The sequence below is a fragment of the Osmerus eperlanus genome, chromosome 21 (assembly GCF_963692335.1).
Source record: "Osmerus eperlanus chromosome 21, fOsmEpe2.1, whole genome shotgun sequence".
In the NCBI taxonomy this organism is placed as follows: Eukaryota; Metazoa; Chordata; class Actinopteri; order Osmeriformes; family Osmeridae; genus Osmerus; species Osmerus eperlanus.
Genome location: NC_085038.1, coordinates 7,229,200 through 7,256,028, shown reverse-complemented (window position 1 = coordinate 7,256,028; position 26,829 = coordinate 7,229,200). Strand labels below are relative to the sequence as shown.

The following is a 26,829-nucleotide window of genomic DNA, read 5'->3' as shown; positions in this document are numbered from 1 at the left end:
CTAGATCCCTCTTTTTAAACTCCAGTCTGATGCGAGTACCTTTTATAGATTCATCTTTATTTGTCTGCAAATCATTTTTGACTGAAGAGAGAAGTTCAAACTCCGAGGTGGACCTCTGTATGCGCCATACAGTAGACGGGCGATACAAGTGGGAAATAATAAAAAATACACAACACAAAAGTTCAATATACAACATAAAAGATTACAAAAAAACAACACAAATACAACCTCTACATTCCAAAATGCATTCATTATTAAACCAAAGAATACAATAAACGGAAGAGATAATATAATACTGGAGCCCTTGATTGGCTTTCTGCAAGATAACGATTTCTCGAACGTATTCGAACCCTCTGATTGAATGAAACGATGTCGACTTTCAGGTAGGGTTTCGTTTTCTAAAAAGCATTGTACAGTCACGTAATATTTACACACATCGTATATTACAGCGCAATCCTTCCTCTCTCTCTCTCTCTCTCTCTCTCTCTCTCTCTCTCTCTCTCTGTACCTCTCTGTCAGTAGCTTGTGTGGTGTGGTGGTGTGTTGCAGTGCTTGGACCCTCTCTGCCCTATGTGCTGTTGTGATATCTTGCTTTTGTGATTCCCAGTTCCAAAAATACATGTCTGATTGGTTAAAAGTATGTACTAAATATTCTGTATCTGTGAAGGTGTTTATTGGGGGAGGGGGGGTCAGAGGTGTGGTGGGGGGGGGGTGGATAGGGGTGGATAGGGGTGTGGCTGTGTGGGTAACAAGAGAGGCTTCTGGGAGAGTTTTGAAGGGATCGATGGAGAAGGCTTTGGTTGTCATTTGTAGGCACAATGAGGATCAAGGTTGCAGGTAGGCTTGGAGTATAGTAGTGCACTGAACGATGGGCAAATTCCATTTCTATCTGCAACAGAGTGCAAGGTTTACTAACAGGAGAGCACCTTGCGCCTACTTTACCTATCTACCGGATTCCCAGCACCCACCCTTCCACCCACCCACCTACATACCCAGCCACCCCCCCCCATCATCCCGGCTTGGCTTCTTTGGGGAGAGGGGGGTTCAGTTCAGCTAGTCTGGGGGCTGGGGTGTGTGTGGCGCTCGCTCAGGATAAGGCCCTGTGGGTTCTAGTGGACCGCGGCGCCCCGTCGCGGTCTACCCTGGGGGAGCGGGGTCACAAGTTGTTCCCCAGCAGGGGGCAGGAGTGAGAGCGGATGTCGTTGTGCTTGTGGGAGGCCTCGTCCAGGTCCAGCGCCCGCCCGTTCACCGTCACTTCCATGCAGCCGCTGAAGAAAGCCGACACCAGGGTGGACACCAGCGGGACGTCTGAGGGAAGAGGGCAAAGGTCGCAGGTTACATCTAAGTTCAAGGAAGGAAGTGATATGTAATAAGTGTGTGTATATAACTCTTCAGTTAAATAGCTATGTGTGTGTGTGTATGTGTGTGTGCCCACTCACCTGGGAGGCCTCCTATAAAGGTGCTGGACGGTAATTGGAGGTCAACAGGTTCCTGGCCTTGTTCGCTGCGACCCGATTGGCCGTCGACCTCCAGCAAGGTCAGGTTCCCCGCGACTGTGACGTTGATCACATGACTCTCGCCGTCACACAGGAAGGCCGGCGCGCTAGCCACGATGACATCACCCACCGTCACCAGAACAAACTGCAGACGGCCCGGCAAAACACAACACAGGTCACCTTCCCAGGCGTATTCACGAAGGAAACACACACACACGCACACACACACACACCCAGGAGGTTGAGAACTCACCTCCCGCCACTCGTCCAACCCCTGGTGATAATCGGACAGAGAGATAGAGAGGGGGACACTGTCTTGGTGAACGAGAGCAAACAGCACCCCTATGCTGCAGGCGGGCCGTAGGGTCAACTGGACACTCAAGGTCTGAGTCTCTGCTGGGTGAGCAGAGGAACAGATAGAACAGTTAGCCAGCGCTGGATAGAGACCCCCCACCCCACTCACACACACCACACCACTCACACACCATAGCTGACGTTGTAGAGGGCGAAGCCGCTCCCAGGGAAGTAGGCCCCGGGGTCCTCTCTGCTGAAACACTGCATGTTGTCGTTAGAGCTGATGGTCTCCTGGATGGACGTGTCTTCTCCGGTCAGCCAGCGCCAGTCTTTCATGCAGCCGTCCAGGCGAGGGTTCACCTGCGACACACACACACACGCGTGCAGGTTTATTCCACATACGCATGCATACACGTACAGCTGTTGACCACATATGCACACTGTTGTACATTGTGAATGTGTGTGTGGAGTTTGACTTATGGCAGAGGACGGACACACACGTTAAGCGGGCGAGGTCGCACCTGGTTGACGAGTCCGTCCTCTTTGAAGGGGACGCCCCCTACGGTCAGGTTGAGCTCGTGCATGCCTTTCTTCAGCGTGAACAGGTCTCCGTTCACCGCGATCTTCATCACCGCCTCCCGGTCGATCTTGATCACCAGGCTCCGCCCTTGCTCCTCCACAGAGATCTGGGGGACCCATCGGGAAACAGGGCGATCAGAAAGGAGGAGGACCTGCTGCGCGGAGGGAACACTGGCGGAAGCAAGCCTTTCCCTTGCTTTCTGGAAGTCGTATCTGATCGAACATAACAGGATGGGTGGTCCTTCGGAAGGCTGAAACCAATCCGTTTATGTCCGATCGGTCGTTTTCTCAGAAGCAGGAAGGCTGTGATTTTATAGAGCGTTAATGAATCCCCCAGAGCAGAACGTGCCTGTGTGTCAGTGTGTCAGTGTGACCCCTGACCTTTCTCCACTGGCCGTCGTTGACCGTGGGACCGCTGCTCGTCACGCGGCTCACCAGCCCGTACTTCAGCTGCAGCTCCAGCTTCCCATCATGTATCGCCAGGACGATCCAGGAACTGTTCAGGTGACCCCCGGCGAAGAAGATGACCCCCTCCGGATCGAAGGTCCGGAAGTCAAATTCGGCTGAGAACCTGCAGGACAGAGAGAGAGATAAGAGTGAGAGAGAGAGACAGAGAGAGAGACAGAGAGAGTGAGAGACAGAGACCAAGAGAACGAAAGGTGAAGTGATCCCATTATGTTTCAGAACATAAACTTCCTCCCATTGATCACGTCCAATCCACCACCAGTAACTGACCACTAAATACAGTGGCCATGTTCCAACTGTCATCAGATCCTTCCTTCATTCCATCTTTCCTTCCTTCCTGGCATCTGTAAAGACACTGATCCTTTTCAGTATTGAGTTTTTTGGGAGGCCTAATGTCAGGAACTCTTGGGTATCTTTATTTTGGCAGAGCACACCACTGTAAATGATGTCTCCCTGGCTGGCATCTCACCAGGTCTTTTATTTACCAGTATTTGAAATCTCAGGGGAGTCCCGCTACTAAAATGAAAAGGTCTCACCCCGCCTGAACTCCACCACTAGTTGACTTGGCAAGTGCACATTGGAAAACCCAGGACAGTGGAGACTTATCCTGCCTGAAACTATGAGATACCCCACAGCTAAACAGCCGTAGCCTACCCAGCTTCTCTTCTCCTGGACGAAGCTAGCCCTAACGCTACTCCGGAGTGGAATGATTCAGCGTCTCAGACGGCCTGGGAAGGGGGAGGGCGGGTCTTACCCGGTGGGGACCCTCCTGCGGAAGCGCAGCCTGACCACGGGCACGCCGCTGAACATGCGGCCCAGGTAGAGAGAGCGTGGGTTCCTGCTCATCATCTGGGACATGCAGGGGGCGATGGCCTGGGGAGGAGGACACGGAGGGGAGGGGGAGAGGAGGGGAGAGGAGGGGTAAGGATGGACAGGAGACAAAATGTGACGAGTTTCGATTACATAGAACCTTTTTTGATCCCTGAGGGGAAATTCCACAAAGAGAAAGAGAAGTGACCTCTGTGGCTCCGTGCTTCGGTGCTTGGCCTGAGTGAAAACTCCTCCGAGTTGGAGGTTTCTGGAGGTGTCACGGTGTGGGTGGACTGGGTGTTTGAGAGTCGTACCTGGCAGCTCCTGAGATCTCTACCCAGCTTTTTCCCCTGGCGACCGTCGCAGAAACACCGAAAGCTTCCCGGTGTGTTCACACACTCCTCCGCGCAAACGCCTTCCAAACACTCGTCCACATCTGATGGGAGGGGGAGAGAAAGAGTGCGAGAAGAACAGATAAACAGACTGGGAGTAGGGGGTTCGAGTTCATTGAAGTTCCATCAGGCCGTAACTCAAGCTCAGATAACCAAACATGGGAACAAACTGATCCAACAGCACCAACTCAGTTTCAACATTTCTGCAGAACGGCCCAAACATTTGTCTGATGTGCCCATCTCCCAACCCCCAATTCCCTTCAAAGGTCATGCAGAGGTCGCACATGATAGGGTCCAATGAATGTTAATTTTGAAACAGGCACCGCTTCTGGCTTACTTTTATCCTCCTATAACCACCCCTGACCCCATTCTCTCTAGTCTTTCAGGAAAACAGACAGGAATAAACTTGTTTTCCCAAATAAAAGATAAGGATTAAGCCCAATTACATTTTTGAAACGACACATCACAGTTTGGCAGCAGCCATGACGTGTTGATGGACCTGTCTCAGTGTTTTTGAAAGGCTGTGAATGTTTTGTCTGTAAATACAGAGATGGCGTGCATTCTTTGGCACGAGATTCATGCAGCTGTCTGCCCATGATCTTGAGCAATTTCCTTGTTGATATTTAGCACGGTGCAGATTGCAAACAACTCCTTTTCCTTAACACGGCTCAAGAGATAGAGCCACTTATTAGGAAGATAAGAAAACAAAAACTGGAGTGTAGCTCAATAAGTCATGTTTTTAAGTGAGTTGAAACTGAATCGGCTGAATGTTTTGCTGGGAAGACAATTCTTCCAAAACATTCCTAATAGCCTCAAACATGTATCAGTCTCCCTCTGATGGTCTGACCTGTCACCCACTTCCTCCCAGGACTGTTCCCTCAGGAGTCCGAGACATTCCTGCCTCAACAACACAGCTGCACCCTCACCAGCCCACATTCAGCCTGGAACTGTGTGTGTGGGTGTGTGTGTGTGTGTGTGTGTATAAAGTGTATCAACTGACACCGTTGTGTGCCAGTTTATGATACTGCCATGTACTTGCTTGCTTCTTCATCTTTGCGATTTGAGTCTTTGTGTGTGAGAACTTACCTAGGCAGCTCTTGGTCTGATTGTCGTAGACGTAGCCTGTCTCACACAGACAGTCGTAGGTGCCCTCCTCGTTCACACACCGCGCTGTTCCACACACACCTGGGTCATGACACTCATCCACATCTGCAACACACACACAGAAATTAAGATGTAGAACCATAAAGGACTTGAGTTGGACCACTAGTAAACAGTTAATACGAGTTAATGTACCTGTACTTGTTCTAAATGGCAAATACACTTGAAACTGACCACCCACACAGAGTATCAACCAGACAAAGTTCTTCACATACAGTATGTAGAGCAGGGTGAAGTGGGCTAGGTTGTTTTTTTTTTTTTTACCATTGCACATGTGGCGTCCCACCAGCGTGTAACCATGGTGACAGGAGCAGCGGTAGCTTCCCAAGGTGTTGTTACAGCCGTGGTCACACCCTCCGTTCCTCTTGCCGCACTCATCCACATCTGCCAATCAAACACACGCTCACATTAACATGAGAAACAATAAAAGGCAACACGCCGACGTGTGGAAAAAGATCGGATTTCAAACTCAGCTCAGTATAATGTCAGGAGAGAGGCATTCTTAGGAGACCCTGTTGTGTGTGTGGTCTGTACAGTTAGTTAGCCACTAGGATGAGTCACAGTGGAAATGTGAGGGATGGCAGTCTGATAGTCTCTCTCTCTCGCTCCCTCTCACTCTCTCTGCTCTGACCAGTGTGTCAGGGCTCCTGCAGATACTGTAGCTAGCTCTGACCTTCACAATCATGCATCTCTCCTCGCGCGCACGTGACACGCAGGCTTCCCGCTCCGCACCCTGGGACCACAAAGGCCCCTTGACATTAGGGTTCCAACTTCCCTGGGGCATGTCTGCCCTAGCTCAGCCCTTTTATAGATGAGTAGTTCTCAGGCAGGGGAAATAGGTGCTAGGTGGTCTGTTTGTATGTGTGTACCGGAAGGGGAGAGAGTAGACTGGCAGGCTCAGTGACTGCACAAGGTCAGAGAGAGAGAGCGAGAGAGCGAGAGAGAGAGAGAGCGAGAGAGCGAGAGAGAGAGAGAGAGAGAGAGAGAGAGAGAGAGAGAGAGAGAGAGAGAGAGAGAGAGAGAGAGAGAGAGAGAGAGAGAGAGAGAGAGAGAGAGAGAGAGAGAACACAATCAGGCCCAATGGTCACACACTGTCTTCTACTCCTGAGGGAGCCTACTGGATGCTGATGCCATACAGAAACCATCCATGGCGTGTGTGCAGTTTGTCTCTGTGTGGCTAAGGGGTAATGTTTCCTGGGAATGACACAGTACCTATCTCACACCTTGCTCCAGTCCACCCTGTGAAGCAGTGACAGAGGAAGTCGCCCTTTTTGTCCTCGCAGCGCACCGTACCTCTGGGGTTACAGGGAGAGGGGGAGCACTGGTCTGGAATGTCTGACAGACAGAGATGAGAGGGAGCGAGGGAGGAAAAACCAAGGTTAGTCAAGAGAAACCACATTAGCGATCATATCACATTGTCATGCCTTGCGTGTGTATTGAGGGAGTTAGACTTGATCATATAAATAGGAATGCTGCGTAAGCTTTCATCAATCTCCATCACACTGGACTGGCCCGAACATCAGACACCTCTCACTTCTCCATTCCCCCTGTCTTTCTATTAGCATAATGTACTTACTCTCTAACTCATTCCGGTCTTCAAGCCCTCCCCCTCCCCTGTACACACACAGATACACTTAAGTAGTCTTCCCTGCAGTCGCTCTCTGCTCTGTAGGGTGGGACTGCTGCTGTGTGGATGTGCTGACATGGCACACACACACAGAGGTTTAAACTACTGGACAAGTCTGGGCATGTCAGGGGAGAAAGTGTGGAGGCAGGACATGAGGCAGTGAGACAGGGTGAGCAAATGAAGGGATGGAAAGAGAGGGGGGGGGGAGAAATGTAACCACAGGAGGTAAGGAAAAGAAGTAGTCAGTGTGGGAGGGGAAGTGGGAAAGAGTGCAAATGGAGAGAGAGGGAGAGAAGGAGAGACAGAAGGAGAGAGACAGAAGGAAAGAGAGAGACAGACAGACAGAAGGAGAGAGAGAGAGAGCGAGAGAGAGAGACAGACAGAGACAGGAGAAGGGTAAAGCAGAAAGAGTCACCGATGCTGCAGCTGACTCATAGCAACTCCCTGGGCTTCTTCATGACTCGGGTTTCCTCAGCCAATCAGGGGGTAGCATGCCCATGCGTACTCCTCTTTTTCCCTGGCAGCCTGATGCTGCAGAAACTAAAAGCCGGTCTGGTCCGCTCGTTCACGTCCTGATTCTCCCACGTCACTGCTCTCCCCTCAGTTTTCATTAAAGACTGCTGCAGTCACGAAATGTGTGACGGCAAAGGGGGTGTGTCGTCCCCCACCCCCCCACGCTAGCTGAACACTGCAGTTACTCTCACGCTCCCAGCAAAGGCAGTTACTCTAGCTCGCCTTCTCACGCACAAGACATTTTGCGGCGTCACTCTTATCGACACCTGCGTCTTACAGACTGACCGAGACGGACGACCAACCTAACGTGCTACCTGTCCGCTCTCTCGGGGTTCTCCCTCCCTGGGAACGCAGAAGTGACATTTGGGGTGAGTTTTCCTGCAGGGTGTGTGAGGTGGACTACTGCAGTGCAGCCCTGCAGCACACACACACACACACACACACTGGTGCTCCTCACCAGAGCTAATAATACTCCAGAGAGAGAGCGTGAATGAGAGAAGAGATGGAGGGAGGGATAGCTTGCGTGAAAGAGAGATGATGAGAGAGATTATGGAGGTGCGTCAATGGCTGTGTGTGTGTCTGACACAGGAGGGGCGGGGTGTGGGGGAGGGGGAAGAGGGGGGGGTGGGGAAACTTACTGTGAACACAGGTGATCAAGTCCTGCTTCTTCTTCTCAGAGTCTCCAAACTTCTCCACACACGCTGGACAGACAGACAGAAGACAGATCTTCAAGAACACATCTTCACACTGCCACCTGACCAACAAGCAGAGACTCTGACAACGAACGCAATCTGAAACATAGAGTACCAGTAGCTACAAACCTGAAAGCAAACATACCTTGGTATTTTGGATAGAAGTAATCCTGTTTGAATCAAATGGAGAAGGAGAGATTAAAAGTTAGTCAATTGAGGTTTGCATTACAAGTCCACATACTTCTGTACCTAACTGCAGTCAGTCTATAAACAGTCAGTCTATAAACCAGGTTCCACTAACAAAGCCCTGAGCAATTACCAACTTCAACTGATGCAGCAGCACTGGGTCACAGCTGGTGCTAAGATCTTATCACAAAGTTGGATTCAGTTCACTTTTCCTGCATAAGTAATGACCGTGGTCCAGATAGGCCAACACTGATGCTGGCATTCCTTAGGGAATCTTCAACCAATGAATCAGCTGCTGGCTCCTTGTCTAGGCTTTCTGTCTCGGAACAGTCAGATAGCAGTCACGTTTTGGAAGCATCTCCACTGTGCATCTCTCAATCTGGTGAGAGAAGGGTGGGGCACCACAAACCTGGTGCCCCACCCACAAATCTCTACATTTGCCAAGTTTCATTTCTAACCTCTGCTGACTGCTTGACAAGTAGGTTACTGCCTGTTCCTGTGGAATCTAAATTTAGAAGGGAGGAACAATTAGGCTCTGACTTTTCCCACGTCGAAGATTTGCTGCACTGGGAAGTGCTTCTCTGGGATTGGAATGGAATTAGGTGAATGTACAGAATCCTTCCGGATGGTGGAACCTAGTTCTAGAACCCACAGCAGTGGGCAGTCCACTAACTACCTCCCACAGTCTGTAGAAACAGAGAGATGATTCTACCAGGAGCCCAAAAATTTAAAACTGCAGGGTTGCCAGGGGGAACTCCACTTCCACAACCCCCCCCCCCCCCCCGGTCTTTCTCTGCAGAATAAGGGAACTGCAGCAGAGGAAAACTGCAGAGTCAGAGATAGGCACGTTTGGAATGAATAATGCATCTTTAAACGAGACTGCAGTTGCGTGACACGACTGAGCCGGGCTACACGAGGTACCGGCACGCTCAAAACCTCCTCTCCTGCCGACTCTGCCCACACACACACACACACATCCACTCTCCACACACACTCTCTCGCCAACATTTACCCCGCCTCACCCCTTTCCCCTAAACCCATCTTAACCTCTATCTTAGATCCGAAACCTATAACTCCAAATACTCCGGCTGTTTTCTCTATGGATGAATTTCATCACCACTTAAAGCCTGAAAAACAAACACATAAGGGTTGAGCATCTGGCCTACGTCACAAGTCTGCTTAGTGATCCATTCATCCACATGGCTCAGATCCACATGACACATTATCGACAATCATGCACACAGCATGGTAACTGAAGCAAAAACCAAAGACACAGCCAAACACATTGCGTGCTCATTGATAATCTCCATCTTAAAATGGATTTAGAAGCTTGTTTACATATTCAGTAGGCTATGTGGAATGCTGATCAACATATTCAAATGGTGTTAGTCATAATCTGGAATATTTGTGAGCAGACCTGGACCTTATCTATTTACAAATAGAGCGTCCCAGAGAAGCCAATTTCAAACAATGGACACCTCATTCATTACCGAAATCACAACCATGCAGCATCAATAATTCACATATTCATCAAGTCTCCTATCCTACAGGGGTGCATCTCATTTACATAATCACACATAGGCTCCAGACAGGCTCAACGTCCTAGGCAGTATGGGGGCTACCAGAGAGAGACAGGCTTGTCATGATCCAAGAGTAGACGGTTAAGCTACTGAAAGTGACGAGCAAGGTGGGTGGGATGGATGAGTGTACCTTAACTTAAAACACGCACACACACTGGCGTTGACACAGACACACATAACACACATACAGTAACATGGGCTATGGGGCTGAGAGCATTAATAGATTTATTAGAGCATGAAAACTCGACACTGACTCATTAGGACACCAGTAATTCATCCTAGCTCTTAAGGTCAACGTGTAAACAAGTTGCAGGCAATGCTGATGCATCGCAGGTGCATGAATGTGCTCATTTCGCTGCGTTTGAGAATTCATCATACATCCCCAGGAAGCAGAGCCTTCGCCTGCACTGCACTTACTGTTTCAGGGTCGTTCTCAAACACTTCCCTCGCCTCCTCCTTGCTACACCTCTCCTCCACACACTCTCTCTCCAGGTGTCCTTGCTTCGTCTCCTCGAAAACTTGATAAGCTCGCCTGTGTCTCCTGAGGAATTGGTTGGCCTCTTCCGGAGACAAGGAAACTGCAAAGTAATCACTCTTTATCAACTAAAAGAACTGAAAAAGAACAATCTAGGATCCAACATAGTATGTGCATTGAAAGAAACATAATATATTTCCTAGTGGACTCTAAGGTTGCCAAATAATGCATAAATCGCATAAAAGACACAAATGTGTTTGAGATTACATGCTTGTATACTCACAGCTGTTGGACCAGGAGGCGAGCAGCAGGATTATAAAGGATCCCGACGCAAGGAACTCTGTCAGGGTCATCGGCATGTTTGCTTCTGCGTCAAGCCTGGGGAAAGTTTCTCTCGTCCTGTTCTCTCCGCTCAATGTAGCAAATCAGGCACTCGAGCAGTCTGTTCGTAACGAGGGAGTATGCAGTTGCTACATCCAACTCAGCGTTTCTCTTGTTCAACCCTATTAAACTAGCTAGCTCCCCTCACACCATTAGAACATCCGATATTGCAGTGTGCAATCCGACCTTCACACGAGCTAGCTAGCAGCTACCTTGTCCCCATCGCCTTACCCTCTAGCAGTCCGAACTGCGGACAAAGACCACACAAACTACACATTCGAGGGGGAGTTGCTCCAGAAAAGTTAGTCCAGCGAGCTACGTCGGATGCACGCAGGAGTGTGTCGATGCAGACGGAGCCTCTATGCCTCCAGGTGATAGGCACAGGCAGTGCAGTGATTCAACCAACATTAGTTAACCCTTCTTTAGTAATCAGAAGGTTGCTGGTTCGATTCCCGGTCGTGAAAAATGACGTGTCCTTGGGCAAGGCACTTCACCCTACTTGCCTCGGGGGAATGTCCCTGTACTTACTGTAAGTCGCTCTGGATAAGAGTGTCTGCTAAATTACTAAATGTAAAACGAAATTGTCTACATTGTTTCTATACTAATTGTACAAACCTTATAGGGTAGCCTATGCCATGTCCTGAAGGAAGTCCACATCAGGCTATTTCATCATAATTGCGTTAGGAATTTGCCTACCATTGTCATTAGAAACTTGCTCAACCCATAACAGTTCCAAATATATTCCCTCCCTTTCCCCTGAAGTTTGCTCATAACCCACAATCAGTTCTCAGTCTTTTGGTTTTGTTTTCGTACTACATTCTAGATTTTCTAACCTTTTTTTCATGTCATTCAATCATTTAACTAGCTTTCGTTTTTACTCTTATGCTTAATATCCTGTCTTTATCATTGTGAAATGGGCCAGGCTGTGTCTTGTTTTGACAGAGATTATGTGTGCTACAGTAAAATAAAACGTTTGTGTTCCAGAGGAGATACAGTCCCCTTGACTCAGTCAGAGTCACAAACTTGTGTACACGGCATATCTTACATGCCAGTAAACCACAGAGTAAATGACAGGTTAGCACTGCAAGCCTGTGTTCATAACATTTTATTAAAACAAACACTCAATTCAATAAAAACGTAGCTACATTTAACTTATTAAAGTGAGCTTGTTTGAGATATATATATATATATATATATATATATATACACACACCCTGCAAACTGCCTTTACAATAAAGATAGAAGAGAAGCAGAGCCACAGAAAAACGACTTTAGGGAGAGAGTGAGTGCGTGTGTGAGGGAGGGAGAGTGCAAGCAGGATGGGATCACAATCCAGCCAACATGAAAACCAGTAGGTGGTACATCACACACACACAGGCTCTCTCCCTGCTAGAACAAACCAGTCAACTACCTATTGTAGACAGGACCTTCTCACGGCCCTACTCTATGTCCGTGTCTTTCAGAGCTCAGCTCTGTGTCTGAGAGATGGCATTGCTGGTAACAAAAACAACTAGAACAACATGGTTCGGAACCTCTAGAAAACAGGCTTTCATAGGCCTGCTCTCCTACAACAACATAGAAGTTGTGGTGCTCGTTACAGGAATAGAAAACACTATAAAGAAATGGGGGAAGGGAAGTGTCATAGATGAAAACAGTCAAACTCAGAGTGAGAAACAAAGTGACCAAAAATAACCACATTCAAGTCCACTCCAATCCATCCCTCTCTCCTCTTATCTCAACCCAGGCTTTCTCCTTTTCCCTCGTTTTCCATCTCACACTGACCGGAGCCAAGGGAATAGGAGGAGAAGCTTCCGGCTCGGGTAGAAGGCAGACAAAACAACCTAGCTGTGAGGTCACTTCCTGTGTGGGTGGGGGTTTTCGGGGGCTGAGACGGGGGGGCAGGAGTGGGATTTAATGCTGTTGTGTTTGCTGACCGCCTCGTCGAAGTCCAGCTGCTGTCCGTTAATGCTGATGTCCAGACAGCCATGGTAAAAGGCTGTCACTGGTGTGGCGGACAACTCAATGTGATCTGAGACAGAAAGACCATAGGTATAAACATCGAAGTATAAAAACACATTGGACCGCATCCACCAGTCAATAAAACATCAAGCCCTTCTAGCCCAGTGCAAAATGTTATAGTACAGTGGGTTCCACTGTAATTGGATTCGGGTGAACAAACCTGGCAACCCGCCTATGTAGGTGCTGACAGGCTCCTGCATGGTGACGTTGAGTTGCATCAGCGCCCCCCTAAGGATGTCGGCGGAGGAGTAGGACAGGGTGGAGGGTTTGGCAGAGATGACCAGGTCAGTGGGTGTGACGGTCAGCTCCACGGTCAGGCGGTCAGGGTAACACAGCATCAGGGACTGGAGCGTTGCCACGACAACACCGTCCAGGAACACCTGCAGGTCCTGGAGAGGAAGCAGAGTGTGTGTGAGGTGTGTTTGTCTGCTGTGACTGTACACGTGCGCTTGTGTGTGTGTAGAAAAGCAAACAGCTGAACTCACAGCATCATCGGGGCCTTGGGTTACCACGGAGACAGACAAGGGGACTTTGCGGTCAGCGACCAGGGCGAATATGACACCAGTGCTGCTGGACGGGCGGATGCTCATCTTCACATCCACCTTCCAACTGCCTGTGTCACCTGAACACACACAGAATGCATTTCGACTGATTTATACTCCCCGTGCTCGACATAGTGTAGTTCTGCCTGCAGTCTGAAGTACTCCACCCACTATAGTCTGTGTTGAAGTGGGCCAGTCCAGCTCCAGGGAAGTAGGAACCTCTCTCCACAAACACAAAGCAGTGTTTACTCTCCTTCTCCTGGATGACCTCTTTGACCCCGGACGCCCCCTGGTTCATCAGGTTCCAGCCACGGATACAGCCGTCCAGACGAGGGTTGATCTACAGACAGTCACCCCAGCACACACACACACAAAGCCGTGCATCAAACCGGCAAAATGGTTCTGGTGTAGTGCGCACTGCTTATGAAACTGTTATGTCGAGTGGCTGTATATAGCGGGGGGGGGGGGGGGGGGGGGTCGCATTGATCCGTGTGGCGGTGGTCTGCTTGGGGGGGGTGGAGCGGTGGCCAGTTTACCGGTTTGATGACGCTGTCCGTGCGGTTGGGCAGCCCCGCGATGTAGACTTTGGTCTCCAGCTTCCCGTTGACGGAGGTGAACAGGCTGTCGGGGCTGTTGATGCTCATCACGGCCTCCTTGCTGACCTTCACACTGATGCTGCTCTCCAGCTCGTCCACGGAGATCTACACACCCGACGCGACATAACGCGCGCGCACACACACACACACACACTCTCATCAACCCTGACTCAGTCGGGGTTGATGAGAGTTAATGAGTCCATCGACATCCCTCTACCACACAGCCGAGAGGCGCCAAACTAGGCCACACAATGCATCACACACACACACAACCCTCACACCTCCCTCCAGCCAGTACATCAGTTCCCCCCACAACCAGAGCCCGCCCCCCCCCCCCCCCCCCCCCTCTCACCACGTGCCACTGGCCGTCGTTGATGGCCTTGCCTCCGCTGGTCACCTTGACAGAGTGCTGGTTCTTGAACTGGACCTCAATGTGCCCGCCACGCAGCCCCAGCATGAACCACGAGTCTGGGGATGACTCGGCGTACAGGACCACCCCCTCTGGATCGAACGTACGGAAGTCGAACTCCGCCGCAAACCTGGAAACACACACACGCGAGTTCCGTGTCCTGAGGGGCTTCGGAGAGATACCCAGTGTTACTTTGCAAACTGGCGTGTGTGTGTGTGATGCTTACTTGGTCTTCTCGGGCAGACGGAAGCGGAGGTAGATGACGGGCAGGCCTACGAACTGCTCTCCCAGGTACAGCATCTCTGGGTGCTTGTCGTCGTGGAGCTGAACACACACGGGGATCTGCTCGCAGTGGCGCCCGTCGCTGCCCAGGCGCAGGCCCTGGCGCCCGGCGCAGTGGCACGAGTAGCTGCCCACCGTGTTCACACACGTGCCCTCGCACATATTCATTTCACACTCGTCCACATCTGACGGACACACACACACACACGCAGGTCAAGAAGAGCACCATGTTTGTAACATAATGAAAACAACGTCTGGCTTTGGATTTGTAATACGGCTGTGCTCCTTCAACTCAATGATTGACTGACACACCCCTTTGGTGTTTAACGAATGCATTGTCTTTTTGACAACAGGTTGTGCTGCATGTGACGTCGAGTGCGGTACAGTGCCTCCCCTAGTGGTGTAAATGAGTACTACAGAAGGAGCCCACATTACCATTACAAGTCTTGGAGGTGAAGTTGTATTTGAAGCCTGCAGGACAGCGGCACTCGTACATGCCCGGGACGTTCTCACACGTAGCAGGCTCCTCACAGATACTGGGGTACAACAGACACTCGTTGATGTCTGGAAAAGGTTGGGGGGAGGGAGGGCAGAGAGAGGGGTTCCAGTCAACAACACAGTGAGGCAAACACGGATACACACATCCACGCTATGAATGTGTGGCTGGGAAACATCTGCGAGATGTTTGGTGGCAGTGAGTGCAAGCAGGCAGCAGCTGCTGTGTTTCCAGTAACAGAGTCAGCCATATGAGAGCTCCAAAACCCCAGAGATTTCAGACGCTCTTGCATAACTTCATTGGTCAGCACTCTTTCAGCTTGTTACCGTAAACATGAAAGTCTGGGACTGGGCAAAGGAGAAGTAGGGAAAACACAACGGCCCCTGAGGTGCTGCAAGTTGTGTTACACCATCTACGGGCTGATTAAAGGAGGGGAGCTCTATTAGGTTCTGTTCCAGGACCGGGGCTCATTTGTTTAGCCCCAGGTCTCAGGAGGGAACTGAGGTTGCAGTACCTCCTGGCGAGATCACAGCATTCCTGGAACAGCTGGACAGGCACACATGCATGCATGCACACACACACACATCTGTGCTGCCTGTGATCGTATGACCACCAGATCAACTTTCATTTGAACTGATGATATAATCCTGTAGGTTCTGCATTTGTTGTAGTAAATGTCAGTGTGGGGCCCAATCCAAGTCGTACCATTGCAGTGGATCTTGTCTTGGGTGAAGTAGCCATCCTCACACATGCAGCGGAAACTGCCAGGGAAGTTGTAACACTTCTGGTTACACCCTGCCGGGAAATCAGGATCCGAGCATTCGTCGATATCTGTCCCAACCAATCACATTGCAGCAAACGTCAATCAACCAATCACAATGCAGCAAACATGTCAATCAACCAATACCATCATGCATACAGTACTTATACAGTACTATACAAACGGTGGGTTGCCAGATTGTTTCACTAACCTTTAAATGGAGTCATACTACCATCTGCATAGGTCAACATTTCATTGAACATATATTCATAAAAGAATATACATGAAGAGAACTGAGGATCACGATGGTGGGCTGAATGATGAAGGTCGGAGACCGGGAGCAATGTTGTACCCACCTTCCTGACAGCGCAGGCCCTTCCAGCCAGGCTTACACACACAGGTGAACGAGGCCTGGCCGTCGATGCAGCGCTCTGAGCCCTCCTTGTAGCACGGCAACGGCAAACACTGGTCACTGATCTCTGACACGCAACGAAAACACACACACACACAACATTCCCACAACACATAGGGAACATTCAGAGAACATAATATGACAGTCGATTAGCTCATTACACTCATTTGGAAAAGACGCCATTTTTATTCAGACCAAATTTGAACCTCACACCTTTAGAGGGATTGGAAGTTAAAAGTGGGACTTAACAAAAGGATCAAGCCAAAAGGAAAAGGCTTAAGGAGGGCACGAGAGAAGGAACCCCCTCTACGCTGTCACCCCAGACCCTGGAGATGTGAGGGGAAGCAAGCGCCTACCTTTCACACAGGTACGCAGATCTGAGGGAACACTGTCAGAGTTCTGGTTGTTGTTGATCCCCACCCGGTGTGAACCCAGGCACACTACAACACAGCAGTGAGCATTCAGAAACGAGCCCTTTTCAATGCCAGAAGACCTCCTACACTACAAATATTGACAGGAAGATTGACAGCGATGCTCACCAACATATTTGGGATAGAAATAGTCCTGTGAATGATAGGAAAGGGATAGTAAATTAAAAGGCATTTGCAGTGATTACTTCCCCAACCACCCAAGGGATTCATTCCATTATTTAGTACTTTTAGCAACTTCAGAGGTCTATATACATTGCGTCTTTTGCAACAATCACTTCCCAAGCATCTTATAATCTAGATTCATCCCCTCACACAAGTATGACTCAGTTGCAACACAAAGGTCGTGGTTCAGTGACTGCTATATTGTCTCATTCACAAATCCACAAGCACCCACCAGTACACAAACACAAGCACACAAGTTTAATTCAATTGCAATACAGAAGTAGTCTCTCTCTCCCACACACACACGCACACACGCACACACATTCTGTCTGTTGATGTTCATCTCAGGGCTGTCTGTCTCACCGTCTCTGGGTAGTTTTCAAAGATTTCCCGAGCCTCCTCTTTGTTACACAGCTCCTCGATGCACTCCCTCTCCAGGTTGCCCTTCTTGCTCTCCTCAAAGAGGGAGTTGGCTCGTCGGTGGCGGGTCAGAAACTGGGAGGCCCTGCTCTGAGTCAGAACTGAAAAACACAATGAATCATCCCTGACTAGAACAATGCTTTCTTATTATTGCCTGTGCCCTCCAGTAAGATATGTCACAGTTATTATGTTTAGATAGGCAGATAGTTACTGTTATGACTGTTTCATGAGTTGTGGAAGCCTACTCCTAATTGACAGGTGCAATATGCTGTTACATAATTGAAGACATCCAACAAAAAAAATCTGGTATTTTTTCTCTGCTGACCTCTTAACATCAGGATTTACAATATATGAAACAATCTTGATTACTATGATCACAACTGAAGTACTGATGTGGGGGTAGCACTACCCTAACTATTTTGTTTCCTAACGGTAAAAATGAAATAGATTATGCAGATTAAGTATCCATTGCGAAATTTCATGGTTTGCATGGAATTATATACGACTTCACCAGGGTGGTTGGGATATTGAGGTAATACGAGGTAATTGGTCTGAACCCATCATGAGCATGACTGTTCAACGTTTCGATAGCCTGCCTCAGGTATAAATATCTAAATCGATTAGGCAACATTTTTTGCCGGTGTCGTCATAAACTTCTTTATAACTAGCTGTTTAAGTTAAGTATTCAAAAGTAGCCAATTACACTATCCGTAAATTGTCCTAAATCATTTATACAGTTGTCCGTAAAATGTACTTTGTGAGTTTAGAATGAGCTAAAAACGCGAATTAAACATGGGTAAACAATTTGTTTTCTTTACGTTCACATCGCTGAATAGTTTAGTAGTCGCCTATCAAACATTCAATTTGGACTTACATCGATGGGCATCGCAGAGCACAGCGAGAAAGACGAGACAAGCCAAGGTTTCCCTCAACTGCGTTTTCTTGCTCCACATAGTAAAGCCGTTCCGTTGAAGTAGGCCCGGTGTTTGCGGTGATCGGAATTCAGGTTTGTGGCAAAACTTTATTCTTCCCGAAAATGTTTTCGCCTTCTACGTTGAAGGGTGTTGGGCCGGGGCCAGGAGCGGCGAGAGGGAGTCGACAGAGGGAGCGCTGTGCTTCCCAGTTACAGGCTGGAGTCCACTACGCATACATTGTGCTGCTATGTGGAACTTTGAGTTGTGGCCATTGATTGAATTCCTGGTCCAAGCGATTACTGAAACAGTGAAAACAGAGGGTCAGCTCATGCAGAAAACACGCACCCACAGGCCAACAAACACACGTCATGCGCAGCTCTCCAAAAGACCCTCACAACCCACATCTCTCTATTTAGCTTTCTGTTTACAGTTTTTCTTTCTTTCTCACAATAATTATGATTCCTCCGTCAGGAAGAAGCCTATTGTGTTGTTGGATTCTTATTATTCTTCTAGTAACCTATTTGGCCCAATAACTCAAGATCTCCTTGGTAAAAAGTTTAGAAATTTGGCACATTGATACAACAGGCCATGACTAACCTTCCTTCTCAACAAAATGTCAGCCTTCTGGACACTGGCCATTCATTTGAAACTATGTCTGGACAAAATGTCAGTTTTCTGGACACTGGCTATGCATTTGATACTATATCTGGACAACATGTCAGCCTTCTGGACACTGGCCATTCATTTGATACTATATCTGGACAATATGTCAGCCTTCTGGACATTGGCCTAGGTATGAGACCGTTGTAAACGAAAGACACATACACAAATCAATTAATATTGCCTTCATTTAGTTACTCAGGAGGAAACACATTTCAACAACATTTTCACCATTCATTCAACATATCTGTACATAATATCAGACTTTTTTAATACTCAATATACAAAATACACTGTTCTCCCTTTATAAGACAAGTTTTGTGTTGTTTTTTTTCTCTCTAAAAATGGGATTTCCTGTAATGGGTGGATGTGGTTAGGCTACTTCCTGTAATGGGTGGATGTGGTTAGGTTTCTTCCTGTAATGGGTGGATGTGGTTAGGCTACTTCCTCTAATGGGTGAATGTGGTTAGGCTACTTCCTGATGAATGGCTTTGTGCATCTTCAATTCTCTGACCATTGTGGCTTGTTTTATTGCATGTTGTCATATTGCATAAATCACATATTTGTGCATTTGTGGGCAATGCTGTTTTGCTGTCATCATTAATCAATCATCAACAAATTACATAAAATTATTGAGCATAAGAAAAATAAATACAAGTAACTACTTTGGGATAGGTAACAGAAAAACTGGTTTGTTAATGAAAACTATTTCCAACTCTGCACAGTTAAACATGCACTATGTCATTAACAACCTTGGGGAGTGGGGAGGGGCTTAACACACCCTTGTAACAATAAGTGGGGTATCATAATCAACACGTGCCATGTCTCAGCAATGACACTGTACATATACATTTAAGTGTTTGAAGAACAGTTTGGCAGGGATTCCTTCAAATAAACACATATTCTATACAAGGAGGGAACACAAATATCATGATCAGAGAAAAAGTGTTCTTGATTAGGCAGTGTGCACTACCCAGAATTCACGACTAGGTCCTCTAGTCCAATAGCCAGTGTTTATTTTGTTGACAGCTGGAACACAGACAGTACTGTACTAGTTCAATTGGCAAGCCAACCTCCAAAACACACTTTCTCACTGAGAGTGGTTCACGAACCCCAAAACAACACACACACGCGCACACATTAAAGACACAGGCCTTTCCTTAGACTTGTTTCTGGAAAGTGAAGAGTATTCTGTACAGCAAGACAATATAGAAAACACACTTGGGGTTGATATTACTGTACAATGTACATCCGAAAAAAGATAGAAAAGGACACATTTCCATAATTGGCATTTTTACTGATTTGTTTGTCAGAAGAAAATATGTTTTGAGATCTAAGCATCACAAATAAATTGGTTCAGAGATTATCAGAGTGCTGTAGAAAATGATTTAACTGGCACAGTTAAACACAGTTAGTTACCCTGTTTATATTGGATCCATTGAGCTCCATAGCTGATAAAAGCTTGGAGAGGTCTGATAATCTGGGCATAGACAACTCACCATTCATGGTTTCCTTCTAATGAATGGTTACAAAGTCCACCAGCACATAGCTTGGTCACATAAACTGCACAGTATTGGCTTGAGCACCAGTGAGAATTTCAATACACTTTCCTTTCCACAATGCAGTGGGTGAAAAATAATCTGTACCTTTGTGAAAAATTCCCTGGGTTATGACCAATATTAAGATTCACAACAGGAATCATTGGATTGGGAGGGAAATGCATACAAACTGGGTTTGAAAACACTGGGGCTGGGTGTTCTCGCTAGAGAACTGGGGATATGTAGTTCACAACACTATATAGAACCAGGCTCCGCATTAAAAGCAAACAACAGATGTTAAAACATGCTGATGATGATTGTAACAAAATAGGAAATGAAGGCTAGGAACGGGACTGGAGTTGGCAGCTGGAGATTTTCTGGGTCAGTCCCAGAGCTGGTCAATCATCAGGGTCATCCTCCACAAGAGAAGAGCCACTGATTCTCAATGATGAAACTCAAGCACAAGAGGAACTGGCCGGATGACAGCCTTAAGTGACTTCCGGGCTTTCAAACAAGTTGTTTGGTCCGTGTATCTTGAAATACAGAGGAATATTTTACATTGATAACATACCACTTAAAACCTTGGTCTTCAAACATAAAAACAATGATGGTTTAAAATGTAGCTTGTTAAAAATGTGCTGTGAACTTGCTTCGGCGTCCTGGGTTCCAGGGCCGATTAAAGTGCGTGGTCACTGTCTCAGCGTCCAATAAAAAGCTTTGTTCTGGCAGCATACCAGGGGAGATGAGAACGCCTAGCGCAACCCTCTCTCTCTCTTTGCACTCTCTCTCTTGCGCTCTCTCTCTCTCTCTCTTTGCACTCTCTCTCTCTCTTGCACGCTCTCTCAATCTTCATCTCTTTCTCATCCACTCTCAATAATTCGAGGTATGTGTGCATGCTTCGAGAGATGCACCATGGGAAGCTGTGTACAAGGAACCAGAATAAACTGTTGCTGGTAAGGTTCTTGGACATCGTGGAGACCCCAAGCAGGGCTAGATGGAGTAGGTGGAGTTCTCAGACTGCTGGCGGATGTAGCACTGGAAACTCTTGTCTCCGATTGGGTGCTCCCTGCAAACACAAGCAAACGATCAGATAAAAAAAAAAACTGAGAGGAGTTTTGAACTCCCGAAACCCATTCGCATTAAATGTTACAAATTTTGTATCGAGTCAGTCTGTGCCCCCATGTACAACTCCTAAATTCATGCTTTGGATGGATCTGCATGACCATCAATAGACGATAAATTAATTCCACACAAAACAACGTCTCTCTGTGAACTAGGAAGCCCACTAGCATAAATCAATCTGCAGTGACATCCCACAGTACGGAACAGGGACTTACTGGCTGCCGATCTTTGTCTTCTTGAACTTGTCTCGTTTGTACTTGGTGTGCTGCTGCTCCAGGGTCTGCACCGCCGACACGATGAGCTTCAGGGTCTTGTAGGTCTCCTGGGGGTCGTCGATGACAAAGCTGGAGTACTCCTCCTGCTCAGGGCCGTCGTACACCGACTTACTGCCGCACGCCTCTGGAGGGCGATAGAGAGCAGCATGGTGGTGAGACAGGGATGGCACAACGTACAAACAATACAAACATGCTCCTGTGTGTGTTTACACACACAAACACACACACACACACACACACACACTGACCTTGCATCTTGACCAGTTTGGACATGTAGGTGCCAAACAGGGAGTAGATCCTCTCAGTCTCTCTGTCTCCATCTACATCCAGCTGTATGTTGGCAGGAAGACCTCTGCACACACACACACACACACACACAGTTAAACGTCAGTCCAAAATAAACATTCCAGACATAAAAGGCTAAACCAGGCAACTTGAAAAATGTGAGAAAGGGGGAAAAAAGTAGACAAACACACAGACTTATGCTTATACTAGAAGCCTCTTCTTTCCCCCTTCTCCCCCTCTTCCTCCTCTCCTTCCTTCCCTCTCCCCCTCCGTTCCCCTCCTCCTTTACTCACCCGGTGCAGGGGGTGCACCCGGGGGCGGTGTCAGCGGACAGCTTGCAGCAGAGCCAGTGGCCGTTGAGGTAGGCGGAGGGGTGATAGGTGCTCAGGCGCTTCCGGTTACACTGGCTGACCTTGGTCAGGATGTCGATCCAATCACGGGCCTCCACGCAGTTGTTGGCCTGGATGTAGAGAGCCCTCTCTGGCTGAATGACTTGGAACATCTGGAGACGGGTACGGACAATGAAGAGTGAAGAGATAAACATCCTATTCAATGCTATCAATTGAATGGCTAAATGTGTATTTGTGCTGCTTTTCGGCGGATGGAGCAGCCTTACATTCTTCATCTTGAAGGATTCTTCTTCTAGCCTCTCGACAGCCAGGATGTTCTCAATGGGAATGCTGCAGAGAGCGCCCTCGCCTGGAGAGATTAGAGACTCCATTAGAACAGGGTGAAAGGCGGCGTATATGCGCATGTGTTTGCGTTCATGTTACGAGTGAGGTCAGTAAAAAGCAGGCTGTCTATACCTCAAGGTTCTCTCATTGAGTTATCAGTTATAAACAATGCATTGATGTCAGTGAGCGTGTGTTTCTGTTTGTGTGTATTCCATGCGAGTTGTGTTTTGGGTGGGTTTGTTTTCCGTTGCAGCTTGGCTTTGTTTCCTGCTCAGAGAGTTAATCTCAAACACATGTGTTCTGGAACGGAGACGCAAAGCACACTGTGTGCAATCTGTGCAACTGACAAAACAATTCTCTCTCTCTCTTCTATTCACACACCCAAGAGCACACATCCACACAAACACACATCCATACATCTACACGTCGACACACACAAAGACAGAGCGATATGTAACGTAACCGTAAGAAGATTCCAACAAACCTTTGGCGTTACCTTTGGTTTTGTGGTAGGTAAACTCGTGGTTGGTAAGGCGAAACCACCTCTTCTTGAAGTTCTTAATGCCAAAGCGGTTCCTGCCCTGGGCTCTTTTGATCATGAATCTGGAGAGAGTGGGGAAGGAAGGAAGGAGGGAGGGAAGCAGGGGGAAAGGAGAGAAGGAGAGGGGGGGGTGAAATACAGCTTGAGACTGGTAGCTATAAAGGATGATTTAAGAAGTTCTTAAATGGTGTGTTTAAAACCTTGGAGATACAGTATACAGTCTATTCTGTACTCTGTAAACATTCATCTATGCCTGGGACTGGGAGTGTAATCGGAATACAATAAGAGTTCAGAGACTACAAATTCAAAAAAACAACTTACTTGGACTGGCTACAACTAAACACCTTAAACACCATTTTCCACTATAGTTTAAACACAACAGAAGTCTTATTTGGAGGTAGCAACATACCAAGAAATGTAGAGCAACAAAGATTCTCGTTTTTCCAAACACACAAAGTCTAAACCTAAAACTTTGGGGATCTAAAATATAAGTCACTATAACATATAAAAAACAATTATCAACTAAATAAATGACAACATTTCCTCTAAGCACTGTAGAGACTAAGAAGTCAGAGTGGGGTCAGGTAGTCATGGTAACGCAGCTCAGACACGCTAGCCCTGTGTGCCCAGTCATCAAGCTCTGATATATCATGCGTGTCATATCCTGCATGTTTGGCAAAGCGTTGACAGTTGCAGACAGCGTGGCTAGTTCTGACATGTCTGGGCTAAACAACCCACTACGAATACAATTTTACAGTCAGTACCAATGGATACTGCACGTCTTAATGATTAATTGCAAGAAGACAGGAGTTGAAATGATTTCAAGTATAACCATTTCAGCACTCGTCACACTGCACACAGAAGACTGGTAACAGCTGTCAACAAGGGCAGTTGTGTGGTTGGACATGGAAGGGTGGGGGGACTCGGGGTCACAGGGTTTACGGGGTCAGAGTTCACGTCAGGGCGCAGAGTGACGCTTACCTGCAGGACCCCTTTCCATCAACCCTCTTAATAGTGAGTTTAACACTCCTGCACCCAGCGGCAAAAACACAAGAAGTTGGTTGAGTGAGTCTGAGTCTAGGACACCCTTACACCAATATTCCATTCAGATGTCTATATGGTTATTATAGGACTTAGAAGTTAGTCTGGCGGTGGATAAAATCGTATTCTGCGACAGCCGTTCTTCGGATTGCACCAGGCCACATCTGATGTTACACTGACTAGGCTCTCTAGACAGTCTATATTTGACTTCAGATTGAAGGGTGTTAACAAATCGTAATATACACTGGATGAGTAAATATAAAGGATGAAATCTGGGGTTAGAATGGGCTAGAATAAGAAGTCCTAAGCCATCTGCTTCACACGCGTACCTAATTCAATACTGCAGAGACAACCTTTCTCGTTGCTATGAAACAACAGGCAACATCTCCCCCACTGAGGACAACCCTACAGCAGAACCTGTGCTCTGCCCTTCCAGCAGGGGGCACTGTGGCTCCAGGAGAGCAGCAGTGGGTGATCCTTACCCCTCTTTCAGCATGATGGGGGTCTCTATGCTCTTCTGGTCCCATCGTCCTGACGACGAGATCAGGTCCAGAAACTACAAACACAAAGGTCCACGTTGTCAACACTTCGTTATGGTCTACCTCAGCTAACAGTTACCTTAGTCTAACAATCCACTTCAGAAACTCGGGTCTCTAAACTAGTGCAGCTAAAACGTTCCAGTTGTTGATGGATTAAACCAAGATATTCTATGAAGCTCCACAAAACAATTCAGGGTTGCCCATGTTTCATATTGAACTATTGCCTATCCATGTGTGCGTGGCCTTTACGATTAGAGGTGAGGGTCGATGGAAGTGAGTACTGTAGAGAGAAGCGTGTGAGCAGGTAAAGGGAAGAGACGCTCACGTTCTTCACAGCATCCGCATACTTCTGCTCGTTGAAGTAGTCGTAGAACGCGGCCATGTAAGACTCTTTGAAATTGGCCTTGAGAGAGGGAGAACAACGGAAACAGAGAGAAAAGGAGAAAGAGGACACGCAGAATGGAAAAGGAGAGATCAGTCATTCTGTATGGAACGGTTGACTTTTCTATCGAAATGGACACGATCGTGTAGGTTTCTGTGGAGCCTCCATCTTGGGGACCTACTGATTTGGACTTGGCCAGACTCCCCAGGGTCTGGATGGTCTTGGAGATGAGAGTGAGGGTCCGGGAGGTGAAGGGATCCTAAGTATGAAAAAGAGAAGAGATCTATGAATAATCATGTGACAATAGATATTTTTCATGCATATGGATTGGCTTGACGTGTCCAAAGTTGGGGGTGTGCTCGTGCGTGCATGTGTCGGTTCTGACCGGGTGATGTGGCCTGAGGTGGAAGAGGTTGGGGGACAGGATGGCCGGGGCAAAGAACCGCAAGAAGATGAAACTGCTGACGGCCGTGTACCTGACGTCCTGGTCCACTAGGGAGATACAAAACAGACACCCCTTCAAAAAACGACTAAAGACAGGCAAACACATATCATTTTAAACAGACACACCGTAAAACCCAAATTTGGATGAATATAAGTCCAATTAAATATGTATGCCATACGTATATTTTATCAGCTGTACAGTACCATGTTGTAGATACAGAATTATTGTTTAACTGCAGTGCTAGGTTTTGAGCAATAGGTGGCACTGTAGTCCATGGCACTACACCAGATCTTCATTCCATTCAAGAAATAGATGTAATCAACAGGAAGAAGGTCATTACACAAGGAAATAAAGTTTCTTTATGAGCCTGAGATAGTAACAGCCTTGGATTTTAACCAGATTTTTTTCCTCATAGCTTCTTCATCTTCTTTGTATCTCTTTGTCGCATATTTGTTTTTGGCAGTTGGTTACCTTGGAAACGGGTGGCTGCAGATTCCCGGAGAGAAAAGAAGATGTCACACATGACGGTGGGACAGCGAACACCAGATGCAGTGATGACGTTGAATATTCGGTCCACATACTGACGCAGGTTCTCCTGAAGGACCCAAATGAGAACCACACCTGGTTATGGTTCTGACCTGAACAGAATTCCATACTAACAAACACACACACACACACACACACACAAACACTCACCCTATTGGTGTCCAGGTTCTCTGACTCTTTGAGCTTGACTGGGTCGATCTCACAGGGTTTGTGATCAGTGCAGATCTGTAAACATTAAAAGAGAGCTCAAATGTCACCAAACCCTGTTCTCTAATCAACTGAAATGAAACACAAAGAAGCCAAGAATACAGAGAGGACAACGACAGAGAAAGAGAGAAGTAGTGGCTCAATGAAAAAGTAACTGGTACACACGAGAGAGAGAGAGAGAGAGAGAGAGAGAGAGAGAGAGAGAGAGAGAGAGAGAGAGAGAGAGAGAGAGAGCAATAAAAAGTACCTCATCGATGATAGGTTTGAGAGTGACCTGCAGGTAGTGCATTCCAGCCAGCTTCATAGTCTCATCAATGCACTTGGAGGTCAGTGAGTTTCCCCGGAATATGGTGTTAGGGTCCCTAGGAAGGAGAGGACCCAAGGAGATCACTACATGAATCAGAGGCCCTTAAACCCAACCAGTATCCATTCCTAGTTGTGACCCTATACTCAGATAACACACACTGACACCTTAAATAA

General features: G+C 47.5%; 3 protein-coding genes across 6 annotated transcripts in view; all 3 read right to left on the bottom strand.

The window, feature by feature from the left end:
* Positions 1-36: 36 nt before the first annotated feature.
* gas6 (growth arrest-specific 6) lies at positions 37-11,052 on the bottom strand. Of its 2 annotated transcripts, none has more exons than XM_062446797.1 (15): positions 10,554-11,052; positions 10,213-10,373; positions 8,175-8,199; positions 7,976-8,038; positions 6,410-6,532; positions 5,462-5,581; positions 5,123-5,245; positions 3,959-4,080; positions 3,589-3,707; positions 2,751-2,940; positions 2,312-2,476; positions 1,982-2,150; positions 1,750-1,889; positions 1,440-1,641; positions 37-1,308 (listed from the first exon to the last, which is right to left on the bottom strand). In XM_062446797.1, exons 1-15 carry the CDS (start codon positions 10,627-10,629, stop codon positions 1,157-1,159), a joined length of 1,950 nt encoding a protein of 649 aa, XP_062302781.1. In that variant the 5' UTR covers positions 10,630-11,052; the 3' UTR covers positions 37-1,156. The 2 variants fall into 2 exon arrangements, with proteins under 2 accessions (XP_062302781.1, XP_062302780.1); XM_062446796.1 differs by having other exon boundaries at positions 1,750-1,892; positions 10,554-11,051.
* Positions 11,053-11,740: 688 nt separating this feature from the next.
* Positions 11,741-18,402, bottom strand: pros1 (protein S). 2 transcript variants are annotated; one of them, XR_009928052.1, is made up of 15 exons: positions 18,055-18,402; positions 17,124-17,281; positions 16,707-16,731; positions 16,524-16,607; positions 16,112-16,234; positions 15,701-15,826; positions 14,935-15,063; positions 14,444-14,684; positions 14,161-14,347; positions 13,749-13,913; positions 13,384-13,552; positions 13,156-13,292; positions 12,831-13,059; positions 12,305-12,680; positions 11,741-12,161 (listed from the first exon to the last, which is right to left on the bottom strand). XR_009928052.1 is itself a non-coding variant. In XM_062447011.1 (14 exons), the coding sequence occupies exons 1-14, from the start codon at positions 18,131-18,133 to the stop codon at positions 12,505-12,507; spliced, it is 2,028 nt and encodes a 675-aa protein (XP_062302995.1). In that variant the 5' UTR covers positions 18,134-18,402; the 3' UTR covers positions 11,741-12,504. The 2 variants fall into 2 exon arrangements, 1 of the variants encoding a protein (XP_062302995.1); XM_062447011.1 differs by having other exon boundaries at positions 11,741-12,680.
* Positions 18,403-18,924: 522 nt separating this feature from the next.
* rasa3 (RAS p21 protein activator 3) overlaps positions 18,925-26,829 on the bottom strand; it is a 28,662-nt gene continuing 20,757 nt past the window's right edge. Inside the window, exons 12-24 of one of the 2 annotated variants that reach the window (XM_062447010.1) lie at positions 26,597-26,711; positions 26,293-26,367; positions 26,068-26,191; positions 25,537-25,643; positions 25,333-25,410; positions 25,095-25,172; positions 24,713-24,786; positions 23,145-23,251; positions 22,591-22,673; positions 22,268-22,476; positions 21,938-22,041; positions 21,630-21,813; positions 18,925-21,358 (exon numbers count right to left, since the gene is read on the bottom strand). In XM_062447010.1, the coding sequence (XP_062302994.1) occupies positions 21,283-21,358; positions 21,630-21,813; positions 21,938-22,041; positions 22,268-22,476; positions 22,591-22,673; positions 23,145-23,251; positions 24,713-24,786; positions 25,095-25,172; positions 25,333-25,410; positions 25,537-25,643; positions 26,068-26,191; positions 26,293-26,367; positions 26,597-26,711 (1,414 nt within the window). In that variant the 3' untranslated portion in view covers positions 18,925-21,282. Of the gene's footprint in view, positions 21,359-21,629; positions 21,814-21,937; positions 22,042-22,267; positions 22,477-22,590; positions 22,674-23,132; positions 23,252-24,712; positions 24,787-25,094; positions 25,173-25,332; positions 25,411-25,536; positions 25,644-26,067; positions 26,192-26,292; positions 26,368-26,596; positions 26,712-26,829 lie in introns of both variants that reach the window. The other variant, XM_062447008.1, reaches the window with a different exon arrangement.

What these genes read in the sequence shown, in the direction of transcription:
- gas6 (XM_062446796.1), bottom strand. Translation starts at nt 10,629, where the DNA reads ATGCCGATGACCCTGACAGAGTTCCTTGCGTCGGGATCCTTTATAATC. An exon ending in CTTCTATCCAAAATACCAAG is followed by an intron (nt 8,039 to 8,174) that starts GTATGTTTGCTT and finishes CTGTCTGTCCAG; the next exon opens with CGTGTGTGGAGAAGTTTGGA. An exon ending in AGGACGGACTCGTCAACCAG is followed by an intron (nt 2,151 to 2,311) that starts GTGCGACCTCGC and finishes TGTGTGTCGCAG; the next exon opens with GTGAACCCTCGCCTGGACGG.
- pros1 (XM_062447011.1), bottom strand. Translation starts at nt 18,133, where the DNA reads ATGTGGAGCAAGAAAACGCAGTTGAGGGAAACCTTGGCTTGTCTCGTC. An exon ending in TCTGCGTACCTGTGTGAAAG is followed by an intron (nt 16,235 to 16,523) that starts GTAGGCGCTTGC and finishes GTTGCGTGTCAG; the next exon opens with AGATCAGTGACCAGTGTTTG. An exon ending in ACGACGGCCAGTGGCACGTG is followed by an intron (nt 13,914 to 14,160) that starts GTGAGAGGGGGG and finishes TCGGGTGTGTAG; the next exon opens with ATCTCCGTGGACGAGCTGGA.